This window comes from Bufo gargarizans, chromosome 2 (genome assembly GCF_014858855.1).
Source record: "Bufo gargarizans isolate SCDJY-AF-19 chromosome 2, ASM1485885v1, whole genome shotgun sequence".
In the NCBI taxonomy this organism is placed as follows: Eukaryota; Metazoa; Chordata; class Amphibia; order Anura; family Bufonidae; genus Bufo; species Bufo gargarizans.
This window is the reverse complement of record NC_058081.1, coordinates 42,335,291-42,354,977: the sequence shown is the minus strand read 5'-3', so window position 1 is coordinate 42,354,977 and position 19,687 is coordinate 42,335,291. Positions and strand designations below refer to the sequence as shown.

The 19,687-nt window shown below is 46.9% G+C and overlaps 1 protein-coding gene across 1 annotated transcript; it reads left to right on the top strand.

The window, feature by feature from the left end:
• The first annotated feature begins 175 nt into the window (after nt 1–175).
• Nucleotides 176–18,952, top strand: YIPF2 (Yip1 domain family member 2). Its single transcript, XM_044278829.1, has 8 exons — nt 176–328; nt 2,893–3,035; nt 3,112–3,192; nt 4,486–4,573; nt 5,229–5,345; nt 5,424–5,590; nt 6,959–7,141; nt 18,695–18,952. The coding sequence occupies exons 1-8, from the start codon at nt 298–300 to the stop codon at nt 18,788–18,790; spliced, it is 906 nt and encodes a 301-aa protein (XP_044134764.1). The 5' UTR covers nt 176–297; the 3' UTR covers nt 18,791–18,952.
• The last annotated feature ends 735 nt before the right edge of the window (nt 18,953–19,687 follow it).

The following is a 19,687-nucleotide window of genomic DNA, read 5'->3' as shown; positions in this document are numbered from 1 at the left end:
AACTTCTGACGACTGTACCATTACATAATGGAAGAAGGGGTGACTTTGGAATGATCTATTGTGAATACTAAGAAAAACCTACATTGCTTCCACTTACAGGGCAGGAAAGTATCTGCTCAATATGATGTTTCTAATCACAGCTAAGTTTTCTGGAGGCGGCGCTCGTGGTCTGGCAGTAAACCGCCCCTCATGCAGTTGGTACAGTCCGGCGAGTGGTGACGCGGCCGCTCTGTGCTGGCGGTGAGGTAGTGTCACTGTCCGGGGGTCACGTGATCCGGGAGATGTCGCTCCGATGAGATGGCGGCCACCGACCAACTTCAGTTCCAAGGTAGGTGTAATGTCGCAGGGTAGACACTTACCCCCTGTACACTCAGGTAGGTGCAGTTCACAGGTTCCCCTCGTTGTAGTGGCCCCTGGTGACTAGAGAGGGGATAACACCTCAGGCTTGTACAGGACATTGCATAAGTATGTGAACCCCACCAGTCATTCCACAGTGCAGGGGTTTGCACCGTTTTCCAGCTGTCGTGTGACCGCGTCCTATTGCGCGACAAAAATCCTCAGCGTATTCCGTGGGCGATCCTGCGGTGGGTTTTCACGGAGATCCGCTCTAGGTTTATCTCCAGGGAACGGCGTTAAACTGCTGTGACTGCGAGGGGGTCCTTGGGGTAACCGCACAGGTCCATGCTTGAAAACCGCGCAGCCTCCCATTGAAAACAATAGGCGGTGTTTTCAGCGTAGATTTGGCCTGGTTTTCGGCTTCGAGTCCGCGTTGAAAATCTTCCATGTTAATGGGATTCCAAATACACGTCAAAAATCTGTGGTGTGAACAGGACCCTATACAGGTGATCCCTCACGTTACAGTATTGGTTCCAGGAGTCCATTACTGGTAATTGGGTCAAAAGCCCTAAAATATCCAGTTCAGTTTCAAGTTTTAAACGTAGCCACACGCGACGTCACAAATAACTAACTTCGGCTCCTCGGAGCCCATCCATTCTAATACAGTACGGAGACGGATCTCTATACAGTTTTATTCTGAAGTTTTGAACGAAGAGACTTTGGATGTAGTATCTGAAGCTCTCATGACAGACAATGGGGGGCCTGTTGCTAGGATATGCCCCCGTTGTCTTACAGGTGTGGGTCCCACCGCTTGGACCCGCACCTATATCAAGAACGGAGCCCCGAAAGTGAAGGAGGCTGCACTGCGCATGCACAGCCACGCTCCATTCATTTTCTATGGGGCCGTCAAGCCCCTAGGGAGCGGAGGCCGGTCATGCGTGGTGCTCTCCCATTAACATGTATGGGCAAAGCGCTTGGTGGTGGCCGGACCAGAGTCCTCCAGCCACCACTATAGTTGTGGGTGACCCAGCAGGACCTGCACCTATCAGACAACGGGGGCATAGCCAAGCGATATGCCCCCATTGTCTATGATGAGACAAGCCCTTTAACACTATTGTTGACCTATCCCCAGGATATCAGATCGGCGGACTTCCGACACCCAGCACCCCTGCCGATCAGCTGGTTGAGGAGAAGGCACAGCTTTCCCTTCATTGTTTACCCGCTCGCCGTCAGCATCGCAGCGGTGAGCAGGTGTAAGAAGCCGTCCCATTCGCTTCTATGGACGGCTCTGTAGCATACACTTCTATAGGAAGGAGCCGCCCCATAAGGGTCCATTCACACGTCCGTAGAATGTGTCCGCACCCGTTCCGCAATTATCCGCGTTCCCGTTCATTCTCTATGGGGCAGGAATGGATGCGGACAGCGCACAGTGTTCGGTTCGCATCCGCATTTCCGGAGCACGGCCCTGAACTTCCGTCCTGCAGCTCCGGAAAAAGAATAGGCAGTTCTATGGGGGTGCGGGCCCGGTGTATTGTGGATCCGCAATATACTACGGACGTGTGACTGGGGCGGCTTGTAATTGCACCTGCTCACTTCTGCAATGTCGAGCAAGTAAATGAAACGGATCGCGGCCTTCTCTTCAACTGGCTTATCGGTGGGGGTGCCAGGGTCTGATATTGATGACCTAACCTGAGGATAGGTCATCAATAAAAAATATCCCAGAAAACCCCTTTAACAGTGGGAAAGACCATGAAGATTTGGTGTCCTGAGGCCATTGTATCTACAGAGACCGCTGTATTTGCAGTAGGACCTGGAGTTTTCCACATGGCTCCCAATCCCCTGCCTGGGCATAGCAAATTCTGCCTGCCTGCAGCCACCACTAGAGGGAGCTTCCACTGAGCTCAGTAGTCAGTCAGTTGTTTTCAGTTCCCCCTAGTGGTGGCTGCCAGAATTCAATTACCAGACGTCCTACCTTCCACATTGCGTCATTGGCTCCCATTAAACACAGGGAAACGCTCCTGATGTGTACATTAAACGGAGGCTGTGACGGATGCGTTTCATCTGCCGGCCATAGATTGTGGGTGTGGTGTCCATAGGTCTCACACAGGTTATGTTAGCACCATTTGCAGGCTATGACCAAACGTCTTTACTTCAGGACACCCGATCCTGGTCTATGGTGACCCCAGGGACAGCAGAGACTTTCCTAGATCCATCCGGAGCAGAGCTCGGTGGGTGTGGTGACCCTCTCTGTGAGGATGACCCCCCCCCCCCCCCCCCCCCGAGGACCAATGCTCCACCTTGCACTCAATGTTAACATAGAGCTCCCTTGAGCAGTGGCTGCGGGCACTCAGGACTTCATTGTGTATTATTTCTATACCTGCGCAGGGGATTTGGAGCTTTGTGTTAGAAATTTAGAACCCCGGCCCCTATGAGGATATATTGGGGAATTACATGGTAACGGTAATTGTGAAGGGGGTGACATGTGCAGACAGAGCTGCGGTTGTACGTCCGCTTAGGAGTGTCTCTGAAGATCTTGCCCTGTTCCTCTCCGTGCAGAGTTTGATGAGGCGGCGGACCTCCTTGCTGCCACTCCGAATGCCACCACAAGGAGTGTGACCGAGGAAGGACGACCCCAGCATGCCACTCTACAGATGGGCGGTGACAGCGAGGGGGAAGAGGGTGAGACGGATCAGACTGAGGTAGGTAGCTGCCTAGGTACCACCCTGATGTAATGAGCACACTGCATATATCAAGGTGATCATTCTCCTCCCTCAGCTCCTCGCTCCTCAGAAGAAACCCTCTGGCTTCTGGACCTTCCAGTACTACCAGGACCTCTTTGATGTAGACACCTCCCAGGTGAGTCCTCTAGTCCTGTAATGAGCGGACTTCTACATTGGACTGCAGAGCCTGATGATAAAGGGGGTGCTTGTTAGACCACCCCTGTAATAAATGTACAGTTATTAAAGGGGTTATATATTGATGACCGATCCTCTGGACCCCGTCCAATCTGCTGTCGCTCCGTGAATGCCGTGGCCTATTCCTAGGCCACGTGATGCCACCGTACATCGGTCACATGGACTAGGTGCTGCTCAACCCTGTTCCTCTGTCCATGGCATCTAGGATTGCTCCAAACAACATTTCATTGTATTGTACATTGTATTGTACAGTGACAATAAAGGCATCTTACCTTATATCTAAGTCAATGGGGCTGAGCTGCAATACCAAGCACAACCACTATACAGTGTACGGCGCTGCGCATGGAGAGCTGCTGGTGCCGGCCGATGTGATATTGATTACTTATCCTTAGGATAGGTCATCGTTATCATTTCCTGGATAAACTCCTTTAGAGCAGAAACCATGTCCAACCTAATAAGGCCTCTTTCACACTTGCGTTGTCCGGATCCGGTGTGTACTCCACTTGCCGGAATTACACGCCGGATCCAGAAAAACGCAAGTGTACTGAAAGCATTTGAAGACGGATCCGTCTTCAAAATGCGTTCAGTGTTACTATGGCAGCCAGGACGCTATTAAAGTCCTGGTTGCCATAGTAGGAGCGGGGGAGCAGTATACTTACAGTCCGTGCGGCTCCCGGGGCGCTCCAGAATGACGTCAGAGCGCCCCATGCGCATGGATGACGTGCCATGCGATCACGTCATCCATGCGCGTGGGGCGCCCTGACGTCACTCTGGAGCGCCCCAGGAGCCGCACCGACGGTAAGTATGGTGCTCCTCGCTACACTTTACCATGGCTGCCGGGACGCTATTCAGAAAAAGCTAAACGTTGGATCCGGCAATGCGCCGAAACGACGTTTAGCTTAAGGCCGGATCCGGATCAATGCCTTTCAATGGGCATTCATTCCGGATCCGGCCTTGCGGCAAGTCTTCAGGATTTTTGGCCGGAGCAAAAAGCGCAGCATGCTGCGGTATTTTCTCTGGCCAAACAACGTTCCGTTCCGGAACTGAAGACATCCTGATGCATCCTGAACGGATTTCACTCCATTCAGAATGCATTAGGATAATCCTGATCAGGATTCTTCCGGCATAGAGCCCAGACGACGGAACTCTATGCCGGAAGACAAGAACGCAGGTGTGAAAGAGCCCTAAGGTCCACAAAGGGGCCCCGCACTAACTCTTCTACTGTATTGTTCAGGTGCTGGACAGGATCAGAGCTTCCTTCATACCAATGCCTGGAAAGAACTTTGTCAGACATCACCTCCGAAACAATCCAGATCTGTACGGTAAGTGAGCAAGACGAAAGAAGAAACAAAGTCCGTCTGCGATCTTATCATTTATCCTGATAATTAAGTGATGTCAGTATTTATAATGCCACAAGTAATAGACCCCAGTATTCTTAATGTGACACAGATAGAGTTCCCCTTTAAAAGGGCATCTGTCAGCAGTTCTGTACCTATGACACTGGCTGACCTGTGACATGTGCACTTGGCAGCTGAAGGCATCTGTGTTGGTCCCATGTTTATATGTGCCGCATTGCTGAGAAAAATGATGTTTTATTGTATGCAAATGAGCCTCTAGGAGCAACGGGGGCGTTACCATTACACCTAGAGGTTCAGCTCTCTCTGCAACTGTCGCGTCCTCTGCATTTTGATTGACAGGACCAGGCAGTTTAAACATGATGTGGCAGCTGCAGAGAGAGCAGAGCCTCTAGGTGTAACAGTAACGCCCCCATTGCTCTGAGATTATTTGCATATATTAAAACATCATTTTTCTCAGCAATGCAGACACATATGAACATGGGACCAACACAGATGCCTTCACCTGCCAAGCGCACATGTCACAGGTCAGCCAGTGTCATAGGTACAAATCTGCTGTCAGGACATAAGGCCCTCGGTTTGTGGGGTCTGCGTCCTGTGACACGGCTGTCATCTCTTTCAGGACCTTTCTGGATTTGTGCCACGCTGGTGATCACTGTCACAGTCGTGGGGAACCTGGCGACCTTTATTCAGCTGCACGGCCGGGCGGACTACAATTACAGCCCACAGTTCCACAAAGGTCAGAGTAATAAATGATGGGGGGTAGGGGGACATCACCCTGTGCACTGTGACTGACCCCTGTCCTTCTCTCCTGCAGTTACAGTGGCGGGCATCGTCATTTACAGCTATGCCTGGCTGGTACCTTTAGCCCTGTGGGGCTTTCTTCAGTGGAGGAAAGGGGCGAGCTCCGCAGCGGGCAGCTACAGTTTTATGGAGACTGTTTGTGTCTATGGATATTCCTTGGCTGCATACATTCCTTCCACGGTGAGTACCAGCTAGACCCTACATAGGAGTATCCTAATCATTGGCTGCAGCGGAGCATGTGTCCATACCCACACTGCACCGCACACAGCACTGCGGGGACTGCTTGACAAATGTCATCTTCCGGGAGAACCTTGGATGTGATGCCCACTAGTGGCTGTAGCCAGCATTGCAAAGCTATTGCCCAAACATCTCCAGAGAGGATCTTGTATTATCCATGATTGGAAATGTAGTTGACCATTCTGTCCAGAAGGGGGCACAGTTTGTTTTAGGCTGGGTTCAGACCTGAGCGTACTGACCTGAGCACTGTGTATGCGCGATTCTCCGGCGTCTCACATACGCGGCTCCGGTAGTATGCGAACGCCCATTGTCGCGCGTTCCCGCTGAAGTCTATGTACGGGAACGCGTGACAAGACGCCCCAAAGAAGCTCCTGTACTTCTTGGGGCGTCGGGCGTTTTACAGCGCGATCGTACGCGCTGTAAAACACTCAGATGAGAACCATTCCCATAGGGAATCATTGGTTCTTGCCTGTTGAGCGTTTTACAGCGCGTAGGAACGCGCTGTAAAACGCTCAGGTCTGAACCCAGCCTTAAGGCCAGAGGCGAGCTTGCATTGTTCCTGCTGTGTAGATTAATGGAAAGGCTTGGAAATTGATAAATTATTAGGAGCCATGGATTTTGAAAGTTGGTCAAAACGGATGATTGGTGGAACCACCAAAAATGTCAAAGTGACTGCTCGCTGAAGACAGAAGATCCCTTAGATGCGGCAGTTCCAAGTGACTGCTGAGGAGTTTGACAGAGGGAGGGCGCTCTCTTTTGTCAACCCACATCCCAAAAGCGAGATGGCAGTGGCCTCGATGAGTTATCCTGGCCTAACAAGGGTTAGACAGAAATGTCTGATATTGGTTGGAAGAGCATGACCAAGACTTAAATCCAGTTGAGCATCTGTTGGACCACCTCAATGGTTGTGTTCGCTCTATGGATTCTCCCCCCATGCCCCCTCCAGCAGCTGTGGGATGAACTGCAGTCAGCATAGCGCCACATACCTGTGACCACCTACCAGGACCTTACTGAGTCACTCCCAGCCCGTCTCAGAATAATGGGGCTCCACTGTGTAATAGCAATGAATAGGGCATTACAATTGAATTATAATTGTAATAAATTTGTGGGGGCATGACATACTACATTCTATACAGAGGAGGAAGAGGTTAACAGGCGCTTATTGCCGTGTATCCTGGGAGATGCAGACGCTTGATTCCCATGTGATGAGCTTCTGCCCACCCACAAAAAGGGCAGAAAGTCCTTCACGTAAGTGGGTAAAAAGAGTTTTCAGTTTGTGGCATAACCCCTGTAATGTGTTTCCCCTGCCAGGTCCTGTGTGTGATTCCGAACGAGATCTTCCGCTGGATCATCCTCCTGCTGGCCATGTGTCTCTCTGGCTTTGTCCTTGTCCTGGCCTTCTGGCCACACGTTCGACGAGATAACAAAATGGTGGCTATTGGCCTGCTAGCAAGCATCGTCCTGCTGCACGTGCTCCTGGCTGTGGGCTGCAAGGTATGGAGAAATGCCACCTCATGCAGTTACACTGGTGGTGGTAATATGGGCACTAATCCAGGGCCGACCACGGGTGTGACGATTACTTAGTCCGAGTCATGAGACCCGCAGTCGGGCCAGAATTTGCGGCTGTAATATGGACATTGTACGGCACAAGACTGCTTTCATACAAGCTTATTTCAGGTTTGTGCTGGAACTGTATAATTGGCATACAGGGTGAGATTGGAAAAGGTCCAGTCCGATGCCATCCTAGACCACACAGCTCCAGCACAGTACCCTGATGTGAACCCAGCCCAGTCCTGCAGAATGGAGTAGGTTGTAGCGGTACAGCCCGACTTACAGGTTACAGTCACATGATGACCAAACATTTCCTCCTAAATTATATATGTTTTTGCTGTGTGTATATCGCTTACATACAGTCCTTAATGGTAGAACTGCCTAGATAGATATTACTCGAAAAGGGGAGCGTAAATGGGTAAGCGGGAAGAAGGGGAAAAATGAAGGGAGGGAAAAGGAAACTGTGTTTGGAATAAAGGACTGGGTAGGAGGGGCGCAAAGGATGCCAAAAGCAAAAAAAAAAAATAGATGGATCGGATGCTTACACTCAATTGAACCAAAAGGTTCATACAGCGGCCCAACTAGCAGGTCTTGTGAAAAAGAACTGGTGGAGCGCCAGGGTATAGAGAGGAGGAAGGCAAGAGATAATGGCCCTCAGGAGTCTAGGGTCTCCCTAAGTGGCGTAGAGGCAAAAGACCCATGTGAGGAATCCAAGTATTAGACAGGACTGAAAAAGTCCACAGTATGGAGTGATCGAGATAATAGGTGGGGAGGGGGGCCCCTAATGAAAACAGCGGGCGGGATAGATATACAAGTGAAGATAAAAACAATTACATCGAACTGATAAATTGTGTGGAGGTAAAACCCAGTAGGGTGTATACACACACTTTACCAGGGAGGTAAACAAGACGGGTTCCACTCAGAACAGACCTCGCCAGGGTCGACCAAAGAAGTTGAGTGCCCGTGCTCAGCGTCCTATCCAGAAGTTGTATGAGTGCTGCTGGCATTGCTAGAGAGGTTACAGGGGTGGGGGTCAGCCTGTCAGTGCTCAGGCCATACACTGCACCACACTGGTCTGCATGGCTGTCTGAAGCCTCTTCTAAGTTCTCATGCACACGACAGTTGTTTTTCTCGGCCTCCGTTCCGTGTGCATGAGGCCTAAAGATGATACACAAGAAAGTGCAGAAACAGTTTGCTGAAGACAAGCAGACTAAGGACATGGATTACTGGAACCATATCCTGGGGTCTGAGGAGACATAGATAAACTTATTTGGTTCAGATGGTGTCAAGTATGTGTGGCGGCAACCAGGTGAGGAGTACATAGACAAGTGTGTCCTGCCTACAGTCAAGCATGGTGGTGGGAATGTCATGGTTTGGGGCTGTATGAGTGCTGCCGGCTGTGGAGAGCTACAGTTCATTGATGGAACCATGAATGCCGACATGTCCTGTGACATACTGAAGCAGAGCATGATCCCCTCCCTTTAGAAACTGGGCCGCAGGGCAGTATTCCAACATGATAACGATTCCAAACACACCTCCAAGACGACCACTGCCTTGCTAAAGAAACTGAGGGTAAAGGTGCTGGACTGGCCAAGTATTTCTCCAGACCTAAACCCTACTGAGCATCTGTGGGGCATCCTCAAACGGAAGGTGGAGGAGCGCAAGGTCTCTAACATCCACCAGCTCTGTGATGTCGTCATGGAGGATGGAAGAGGATTCCAGTGGCAACCTGTGAGGCTCTAGTGACCTCCATGCCCAAGAGTTAAGGCAGTGCTGGAAAATAATGGTGGCCACAAAATACTGACACTTTGGGCACAATTTGGCCATTTTCCCTTAGTGGTGTACTCTCTTTTGTTGCCAGCGGTGGACACTAATGGCTGTGGTGAGTTATTTTGAGGGCATAACAAATGTACACTGTTAGGCTACATTCACACGACCATATGTGTTTTGCGGTCCGCAAATTACGGATCAGCAAAACACTTATACCGGCCGTGTGAATGTAGCCGGCCCTATGATAGAAATGCCTATTCTTGTCCGCAATTGCGGACAAGAATAGGACATGCTCTATCTTTTTTGCGGGGCTCGGAACGGATCTACGGATGCGGACAGCACATTGTGCGCTGTCCGCATCTTTTGCAGCCCCATTGAAATTAATGGGTCCGCACCCGTTCTGCAGAATTGCGTAACGGATGTGGAGCCAAAAATACGGTTGTGTGAATGCACCCTAATACAAGCCATACCCTGACTACTGTACATTGTATTAAAGTATCAGATCTTCAGTGTGGTCCCAGGAAAAGAGATTTTTTTTTTTTTTTTTTACAAAAATGTGAGGGGTGGAGTCAGTTTTGTGAGATACTGTATATATACACACACTAGAGGACAGTATACTGTGTGTGTGTATATATAAAAACGGACAGCACATCCAGTAGAAAAAAGGTAGAAATGTATTCAGCCACAGTGGCACAGGGAGGCGACGTTTCGGCTCAAAACACAGAGCCTTTCTCAAGCTTGAGAAAGGCTGTGTTTTGATCCGAAACGTCGCCTCCCTGTGCCACTGTGGCTGAATACATTTCTACCTTTTTTCTACTGGATGTGCTGTCCGTTTTCATCTATATTTTCATGGGTAAGCAGTGACAACCCTGGACATAGCACCTGCTACGCCTTTTTTTTTTTTTTTTTTTTAATTGGTGCTGCCACACTCTTCCTTAATATAATATAATATAATATATATATATATATATATATATATACACACACACACACACAGTATACTGTGCTCCGTAAAATATATATATCTACATCGGGGATGAAAAATCTGAAGTCGATTCGTATAAAACCTCACTTCAATACTGTATGGAGCGCTCGCTCTGTACATTATTAGAATGTATTGGTTCAGATGAGCCAAAGTTATTGCTTTGCGAGACTTTACGTAATAACTTCCTAAATTGATTTCTACTGTAAAAAAAACATTTCCCGAATTTTAAACTGGTTTTCCACTTTTTAAATCAATGACTGAAGTTATTCAACGAAGCCACACGCAACTTCGTGAATAACTAACTTTGGCTCATCGGAGCCCATACATTCTAATACTGTACGGAGACTAATCCAAAGTCTGAAACGAAGAGACTTCGGAAGAAGCATCCACAGCTCGCTTTGCTGAACACTAAATATTATCACGTTTCCTGTAGTAAAATGATATCAGGCCTCATATGTTTATTGGCATACAATTTCAGAAATGTTCTGTACATATGTAATGCACTAGGCATTTAATAACTGGAAAACGCTTTTCTCCGGGCTGAATGTAACCTGTGGAGGGAAGTAATGGCTCTTTAGTACTTACCTTCCACAGCGCAGGCGTTTCCAGGATCCTCTTTATGATCATGTGACCTCTTCCTGCAGCATTTATAGGTCTTCAGCAGGAGATGGCTTGTCATCAGTGACGATGCCTGCGCCATAGGATAACACTACTATTGTGCATGCACGGGGTCATTGCTGATGTCGGTAAACACGCTTCTGTGTGAAGCCTGTGCTTTATTGACTCGGGCGCAGTATGATGTAAGTACTGTGTATGAATCAATGGTCCGCCTCTATGCTGGTGATGCCACTGTGGGGCATTATAATGGCATTATGGAAGTCAATGCGCAGTATAACGGGACGTTCACAGAACTGATTTTTACAGCAGAATTTTGACCCAAACAGCCGCGCTAAAAACTCACAGCAGAGTCCTTTCTGCATCGATTTTTTTGGTATTTTGGTGCAGCCTAGATACATACCAGACACTGTGAGGAAAGAGCCTGTGGACCATTACTCTGGGTTCACACCTGAGCGTTCGCGATGGAGCGCTCTGTATGCGCGATTGTACCGGCGTTTGCAATTGCGCATACAGAGATAAGCGAACGCCCATTTTCACGCGTTCCCGAAAGTCTATGTACGGGAACGCGCGACAAGACGCCCCAAAGAAGCTCATGTACTTCTTGGGGCGTCGGGCGTTTTACAGCGCGATCGTACGCGCTGTAAAACGCCCAGGTGAGAACCATGCCGATAGGGAAGCATTGCTTTCTCCTTGTTGAGCGTTTTACAGCGCGTAGGAACGCGCTGTAAAACGCTCAGGTGTGAACTCAGTGATGTGATACAGCAAGAGACAAAGACTACACTAGCAGGAATCATATATGGGTGTAGTAACATGGCCACAGGAGTAGTGTTGAGCGAACTTGTGTCTAAAGTTCGGGTTATCCCGTTATGGATTGTAAATTCCGTTATGGTAGCGGAATCCATAACGCAATATTTCGATAACCCGAACTTAAAACACAAGTTCGCTCAACACTACACAGGAGGTGTAGCTGCTGGTGCTGCAGGCGGGGTCAGGCAAACAGGAAGTGCTGAATGTATACAGACCTGCCATAAAGCCCAGACAGGGGAAGGAAAGAGCAGACATGAAAAATTTATTTTTGTGGGGTATATATATATATATATACACACACACACACACACACGTTGAGGGGTGTTAGGAGCACACACAAAGAATTTTGATTTTGGGACCAGACATCTTTTATAATTTGTCCTCAGAAAAAAAAATGTATGTGCTGGAAATGCAGCAAATCATGTGCAAGTCTGAATGGGAATAAAAAAAAAAACCCAGTAGCTGCCATGGGTGTAACTATAGCACTTGCTGTGGGGCCTAAAGGTTGAGGGGCCCCAATTACATGTAAGAACATTGTACCTTTTTTTTGGCAGAGAATACTAATATGGTGGCTTTTTGCTATAATTTGGTTTTCTGATACATGGTTCTTTTATATATACCTTTTTAATTACTGCTGTTTATGTTAATGTTTTATTACACTAGTTAGTGGGGGCCCCATCCTATTTTGGTATGAAGTATATTTACGCCCCGGTATACTCGGCGCTTGTCATATAAAAGTTGTCTGGGAATAAATAACCTTTCAAAGCAGCTGGCAGCATGCCTCCACTATGGAAAGATTCATACTTACCTGCAGCTCCAGTGCTGTGCACTGGCTCCCATGTGTCCATCTTCTGGTCTGTGGCTGGTTTACTTCCTCTCCACCATAGTTATGATCGGCTGCAGTGGAGCAGATGCCCATGCTGGTGAAGATGGACACATGAAAGCTGGTGGGTATAGGAAGGTATGAATCTTGCCATTGCAGAGACAGGCTGTGGACTTCTGTGAAAAGTTACTTTTTTCCAGACAAACCCCTTTAAAGGGGGTTTTCTCCTCTGACAATGGGGGCATGCCCGCATGGTCTTAGAGGTGTCCCGGACTTCTATTGGGAACAGAGCCTTGAAAAGTGGTGGCTGAAGGAGGCAAATTCGGCCACCACCAAGCACTCTCCCCATAGAATGGGAGCACACTGCACATGACTGGCCACTGCTCCCATTCACTGCTATAGGCCCGACGGAAGTAGCCAAGCCAGTGCTCAGCTATTTTCGGTGTCGCCCATAAAAAATGAATGAAAGGAGTCTACGCATTAACAGGGCGTCCTTCGCCACTTTTGGGGCTCCGTTCCCAATACCTGCACCTATCAGACAATGGGGGCATATCCTAGCAATATGCCCCCCATTGTCCAAGATGAGAATAACCCTTTAATACTGTCTTCCTGTTCTGTCTGTCTAGCAGTTCTGAAAGAAGCGTAGGTATACCCAGTAGTGAACTCCCTCCTCTGGTCTTCACTACTGAGCATTTGCAGCACAGTTTCAGGCATAGTCACTATGGGCCTTGGAGCATCATTCAGATACCTAGTATAATAGGACAGGAGAGAACTGATTATCTATCACCACTAGAACACCCTGCCTATCACTGTTTATAGTTTAAGGACAGGAGAGAAAACACAGGAGAGGTGAGAACTGATTATCTATCGCCACTAGAACACCCTGCTTATCACTGTTTATATTATACAGACAGGAGAGGTGAGAACTGATTATCTATTGCCACTAGAACACCCTGCTCATCACTGTTTATATTATACAGACAGGAGAGGTGAGAACTGATTATCTATTGCCACTAGAACACCCTGCTCATCACTGTTTATAGTATAAGTAAATGAAGAACAGACCGTCCCTCACTGATCGATGCTATAGTGCTGTGATGGCTAACCTTGGCACTTCAGCTGTGGTGACACTACGACTCCCAGCATGCTCCATTTATTTCTATAGAGTTCTGAGAGCAGCCAAGCAAGGGGGACATCTTGGGAGTTGTAGTTTTACCACAGCTGGAGTGCCAAGGTTGGCCATCACTGCTATAGTGTATTTCTTTATTGTCTGTTCTGCATATATCTGTGGGGCACCTCTCCTAGACGCGAGCACCACATCTCATTGATACCGGAGAGCCGACCTATCAACACTATATGTGTATAGTATAAGGGCAGGAGAGGTGGGAACTGATTATTACCACTAGAAAACCCTGCTTATCACTGTGTATAGCAGGGATGCTCAACATGAGGCCCTCCAGCTGTTGCAAAACTACAAATCCCAGCATGCCCTAAAAGAGGTAGGCTGTCCAGGCATGCTGGGAGTTGTAGTTTTGCAAAAGCTTGAGGGCCGCAGGTTGAGCATCCCTGGTGTATAGTATAAGAACAAAGAAGTGAGAACTAATTACTGTATCTATGATCACTAGAACACCCTGCTTAGCACGGTTTATAGTATAAGGACAGGGACAGGAGAGGTAAGAACTGATTAGCTATCACTACCCTGCTCATCATTCGCTTTGATAACTAAGGGGCTCAGATTGATAGAACATAAATATATTTTTAACAGTTCTACCCTTTTCTACATTTATATCAAAGTTAATAAATTTAAAGGGCATCTGTCAGCAGATTTGTACCTATGACACTGGCTGGACTGTTACATGGACGCTTGGCAGCTGAAGGCGTCTGTGTTGGTCCAATGTTCATATGTGCCGCATTGCTGAGAAAAATCTTAATATATGCAAATTAGCCTCTAGGAGCAATGGGGTGTTGCCGTTACACCTAGAGGCTCTGCTCTCATTGCAACTGCTGTGCCATCTGCACTTTGATTGACAGGACCAGGCAGTGAAAACATAATCACTCCTCGCCTGGTCAAAGTGCATGGGTGCAGCAGTTGCAGAGAGAGCAGAGCCTCCAAGTGTAACTGCAATGCCCCCGTTGCTCCTAGAGGCTTATTTGCATATATTAAAACTTTTTTCTCAGCAATGTGGGCACATATGAACATGGGATCAACACAGATGTCTTCAGATGCCAAGCGCACATGTAATAGGTCAGCCAGTTTCATAGATGCAAAACTGCTGACAGATGCCCTTTCAATTTTAAGCCACAGTCAGTACTGTTCTATCACTTCCAACTCCACAGCCCTGGTGTTAATTCTTCAGTTTTTTCCATGCCCCTCTAATTCTCCTGTCCTGTAACAATACCAGATAGATAGATAGATAATATATATATATATATACTTACCTGCGTCATACAAAAAAAAAAAAAAAAAAACTTGTATAGTCATGGTCACTAGGGGGTCTTACTTCCACCTAATTTACAGTTTACTGTCTGTTGTCAGGTAAGATCAGTCTCTGGTAACACTGGAACTGGGGCGGTGTCAGAGCTAGCAGTGATCCTGGTAAAACAACTACTTCTACGCTACTACTGAATTCACAGGAGCCTCCGGCCTTTCTGCAAGTGTCATTTCTCTCTCCTTATCTGTTCTGTGAACTTCAGAGCTGAAGACAACCATGATGGGAAGTAAGGGAAAGGACGTCACATCAGTACAGTTGTGGCAGATTCCACTGAAGGGAGATTCCACTGCTTTTGAGAGAAATGCATGTAGCTGTGCAGCTGGAGGCAAATTAGGCTGAAAAAGACATTGGGGAAGCTCAAAAAGGACCTATTGCTTCACAGTTATGATTGTACAAATGAAGCAAAGCCCCTATGCAAACTTATTTTTTTCTGTAAATGCACACTTTAAGTGTACCTATACTTTTGTCAGAATGTGAAATAAAGTTTTGGCTTCTAGTATAGAAGGACCTGTAGGTTTAGAAAGAGGTGTTGTCAGTCTTACCTTTTTCTACTTACAGTTCAGTTCTGGGGACCTGTCCTCAGCATCTCCATGAGGTTATACCCCACTTACTGTCCAGCTCATGGCATAAGGAGAGCCCACCTCTGTCATGTCTGTACGTAGACAACTAGATAATTTTGTACTCCGCACACCTTTTAGATCCAGTGTGGGTGCCTGTGAGAGTGGTTTAGACAATATAAGTTAAATCCACGGCACTCCAAAAGTTTTTTTGCAAAATAAAGTTTCACATTTTAATTTTCAGTATACAGAATATCGTTCATGTACATCCAGTGCAATTCATAGTGCAACTCATTTATAAATGGCAAGTATGTGCCATATCAGAAAATTCCCGAACGTTTCGGTCTGTACGACCTTCTTCAGCGGGCTCTAGAGAAATATATAACGTGCATATGATGTAATTACAGTAAATTTTGGAGTATAATAGATATTCTGTAGGATCATAGTCATTTAGGGAGGAAAAACATTTAAAAGAGGGAATTTTTTAATTCGTTTGAGTCCTAAAGGGGAATATATAATGGAAAAAGGGGTGTAAGAATCACAGGAAAGGGTTAAAAAGCGAAAATCCTATTGCCCAGTTGATTGGCCATGAGAGATATGGTGAGGTCGGTGCCATAGTTTAGAGAAAGTCTGGTCCAAGGGGATACATATCACTAGTAACGTTTCAGTCATGTATGGTAAATATTCTCTAAGTCTCAATGGGTATAGGCGTGCTGGCATATCTATAGGCAGGGTCAGGAGGCCGGCGCAGAGATATGGTTAAGTAGATGTCACAGTTGAAAGAGACATATCACTAAAAGCGTTTCAATCAGATATGGTAATTATACTCTAAGTCTCAATAGATATTGTATCTCGGCGTACTGGCATACCTGTAGGCAGGGTCAGGAGGCTGGCGCTGGATGTCAGTGTCTCTGAGTTTTGGCGCTCTATTTATGGTACTAGACGGCGCTGTAGTGTGACGTGCTGGGAGGTGGATGCACGCGCCGGAGGTGAGCAGTCAGGCCGGGGCGCTCTATGATGACGTGAGCATGTCACGTGTGTATGAGGTGAGCGCTCCTAGCATCACGGCCATCGCGAGGAGGTGCGTGCGTCATGACGTAGTGTGCGCGCATGCGCTCTCTGCCTGTAGTTCCGGTGATGGCAAAAATTGTGGGCAAAAAGTGAATGAGGTGCCAAGGAGGAGGGAAGCACAAACGGGGGTGGTACATATCAGAGGATGATAGTGATGTTCTGGACAGATGAGGGTGGTTGTGATACTGTGGTTTTGGGACATTGCTCCGTTGGATATGTGCAATTCTGCGGTTGTACAATCTAGTGTTACATCATACAATAATAACATCAAGGGTCAGAGTAAGAAGGCATATAAATACAGAAGGAAAGATATCATAGTGAGCAATGACAGATGGCAAATCAATTGAACTTATGATCTGGAAATAAGATTCTGGAAAATATTTTTGCTAGCATGGGATGAGATGGGATAGGGGGAGGTAAGGGTGGGGAAAGGTTAAGGGAGGGAGGAGGGAGGGAGGGTAAAGGGGGGGAGGGGAAAAAGGGAGGTTGAGGGTTTTTTTGAATCTCACCCATGTTCGCCTAGTCCTCATTAGCGAGCCTGGAACGGAGAGACAAACAGTAAATTATAATCATGTTAGTATACGAAAGTCACATTCCCTATTAAGACCTTTCGGTTCAAGTGTGTCCAGTTTATGGATCCAATAAGACTCTCTTTGCTGTAGAAGTGCAATTCTGTTCCCGCCGCGTCTTGGTTGGTGTACCTGTTCAATGACCTGGTACCGGAGTTGTGCGATTTGATGTTTGCATTTTTCAAAGTGTGCCGGTAGCGGTAAAAGTAATTGTTTGGTCCGTATTGTCGATTTATGTTTACAGATGCGATCACGGATGTGTTGGGTGGTTTCTCTGACGTAAACTAAGCCGCATGGACATTTTATCATATAGACGACAAAGGATGAGTCGCATGTGAAGTAATCCTTAATGTGGAACTGTTTACCCGTTCGTGGGTGTGTAATCCGGTCGCCTTTCAAGATATTGGAGCACTGACCACAGTGCAAGCATGGGAAGGTTCCATATTTTGGGTTCTGTAGGAAGCGTTGTTTGGGGGTCTTTTGTATCCCTCCGAAGTCCGCCCGAATGAGTTTATCCCGTATATTTGGGCTTCTTTTATAACACGTCCGTGGGGGATTTTTGAATTCTTGTACTGTTGGATACGCATTTTGTAGAATGGACCAGTTTTGGCGCACTAAACTGTGTATCTTGGGCATGAGAGGATGGTATGTGGTGACACAGGGGATGCGAGGTGTGTCTATCTTGGATGTTCTTAGTAATGGTTTATTTTCCTGTTTCGTTAACTCCGGTGGGTATCCCCTGTTTGTGAATTTCGTGCTCATTTCAGAGACTCGTAGTGAGCGTGTTGTTGGGTCTGAGACTATGCGTTCGACCCTCGTGATCTGTGATAGTGGGATCGCTTTTTTTGTAGTGTGGGGATGGCAGCTAGAGTAGTGAAGAAGACTGTTCCTGTCGGTTGGTTTTGTATATAAATCGAATTGGAGCTGATTGTTGGTGTCTTTTTTTACTAGTGTGTCCAGAAAGCTGACTTCATTGTTGTCAATGTGTATAGTGAAACCTAATTCCGGGTAAATGTTATTAAGATGGTCGTAGAGTGTTTCTAGGTGGGTTTTGGGTCCATCCCATACAATGAAAATGTCGTCTATAGGATTTTCGCTTTTTAACCCTTTCCTGTGATTCTTACACCCCTTTTTCCATTATATATTCCCCTTTAGGACTCAAACGAATTAAAAAATTCCCTCTTTTAAATGTTTTTCCTCCCTAAATGACTATGATCCTACAGAATATCTATTATACTCCAAAATTTACTGTAATTACATCATATGCACGTTATATATTTCTCTAGAACCCGCTGAAGAAGGTCGTACAGACTGAAACGTTTGGGAATTTTCTGATATGGCACATACTTGCTATTTATAAATGAATTGCACTGGATGTACATGAACGATATTCTGTATACTGAAAATTAAAATGTGAAACTTTATTTTGCAAAAAAACTTTTGGAGTGCCGTGGATTTAACTTATATTGTACGTAGACAACGACCGCTCAGAAACCTGGTGCATTCTCCATCTTTGTTATGGGCAGTGCAAGGTGTTTGTATTCAGTAAAAGCTCACTGAAGTCCCAGCACACACCTGTATTGTTTCTGGAGATTTACTCTGCAGTGGTGGGTGCAATAAGACAACCCCTCACCTTCCAAATCAAAGACCCGCCTCTGCCGCTAGAGATGTATTTCACCCAACCAGCAGTGGGCAGAAACATGGCAAGAAGGGCGCAGCTTAGCGGCATCAGATGAGCAGAGAGTTACAGTGACCATTTAACAAGTGAGAGAGTAATAGACAGTTTTTTTTTTTTCTTGTGCAGGAATATTTCTTCTGGAGAGTGGAAGAAGAGCACGGACTACCACCTACCATCCCTACAACTACGAAGCTCCAGAAAATCTCCACACACAAGGCGTGATCTGCCTGGAGGCAGGGACTGGGTGATCCTGGCCTGTTGTAAGGTCAACGATGCTATGCCCGGGAGGACTGGCACGGTTCTCCTCTGGTTATTGATAGAGATTATTCCCGGGTGAAGTGAATTATTCTTCTCGTAATAAAGAGCTATTCTTTTTCTCTTGTACATCTCGGCTTTTAACCCTTAATACTCTGCTTTCAAGAAGCTCCAACATCAACCACAGAGGAGCGAGCCAAGGCTTTATTCAGACTGCAATAGTCCAGGCCACACTACAGTACTACTGCCAACATAGTAGACCCCCGTGATACTGTTAGGATATGGAACCGCAGCTTGTCTTTCCAAAACCAGGGGACGTCCCTTTTCCACACACATTGGGACTGATCTGGGAGCGACAAACCATATCCACACCACAAAAAAAATGTCAGCCAAAAACTTCCGACCCTACCCCAACAGATGATGTCTGGGAAGACAAGGATCAGGAAAAAAGGAATTATTTTCACCTGATCCTTCTGTTCTGCTGAGAGATAAACCATCCATAGAATGGGAGACCTAGCTATTGGCTGACAGCCGTTAAATGTGTATGGGCAGCTTTAGTTTGGGTCACAGACACAATAAGTCATTTCCTGATGACATATCCCCGTTAAGCTGAGCAGTAGAATCACAAACACCCCCTTTAGCCTATGTTCACATAGCACCGAAATCCACGTGGCTAAGAATAATAATGTGGCAAATCAGTGAAAACGTTAGCAGAATAGGGCGAGTTCACCCTTCTGTCCTTATACTATACACAGGGATAAGCAGGGTGTTCTAGTGGTGATAGATAATCAGCTCTCACCTCTCCTGTCCTTATACAGCACCACCATCTACTTCCATCAGAGGAGCAGACTAGTGGAAGCGCCA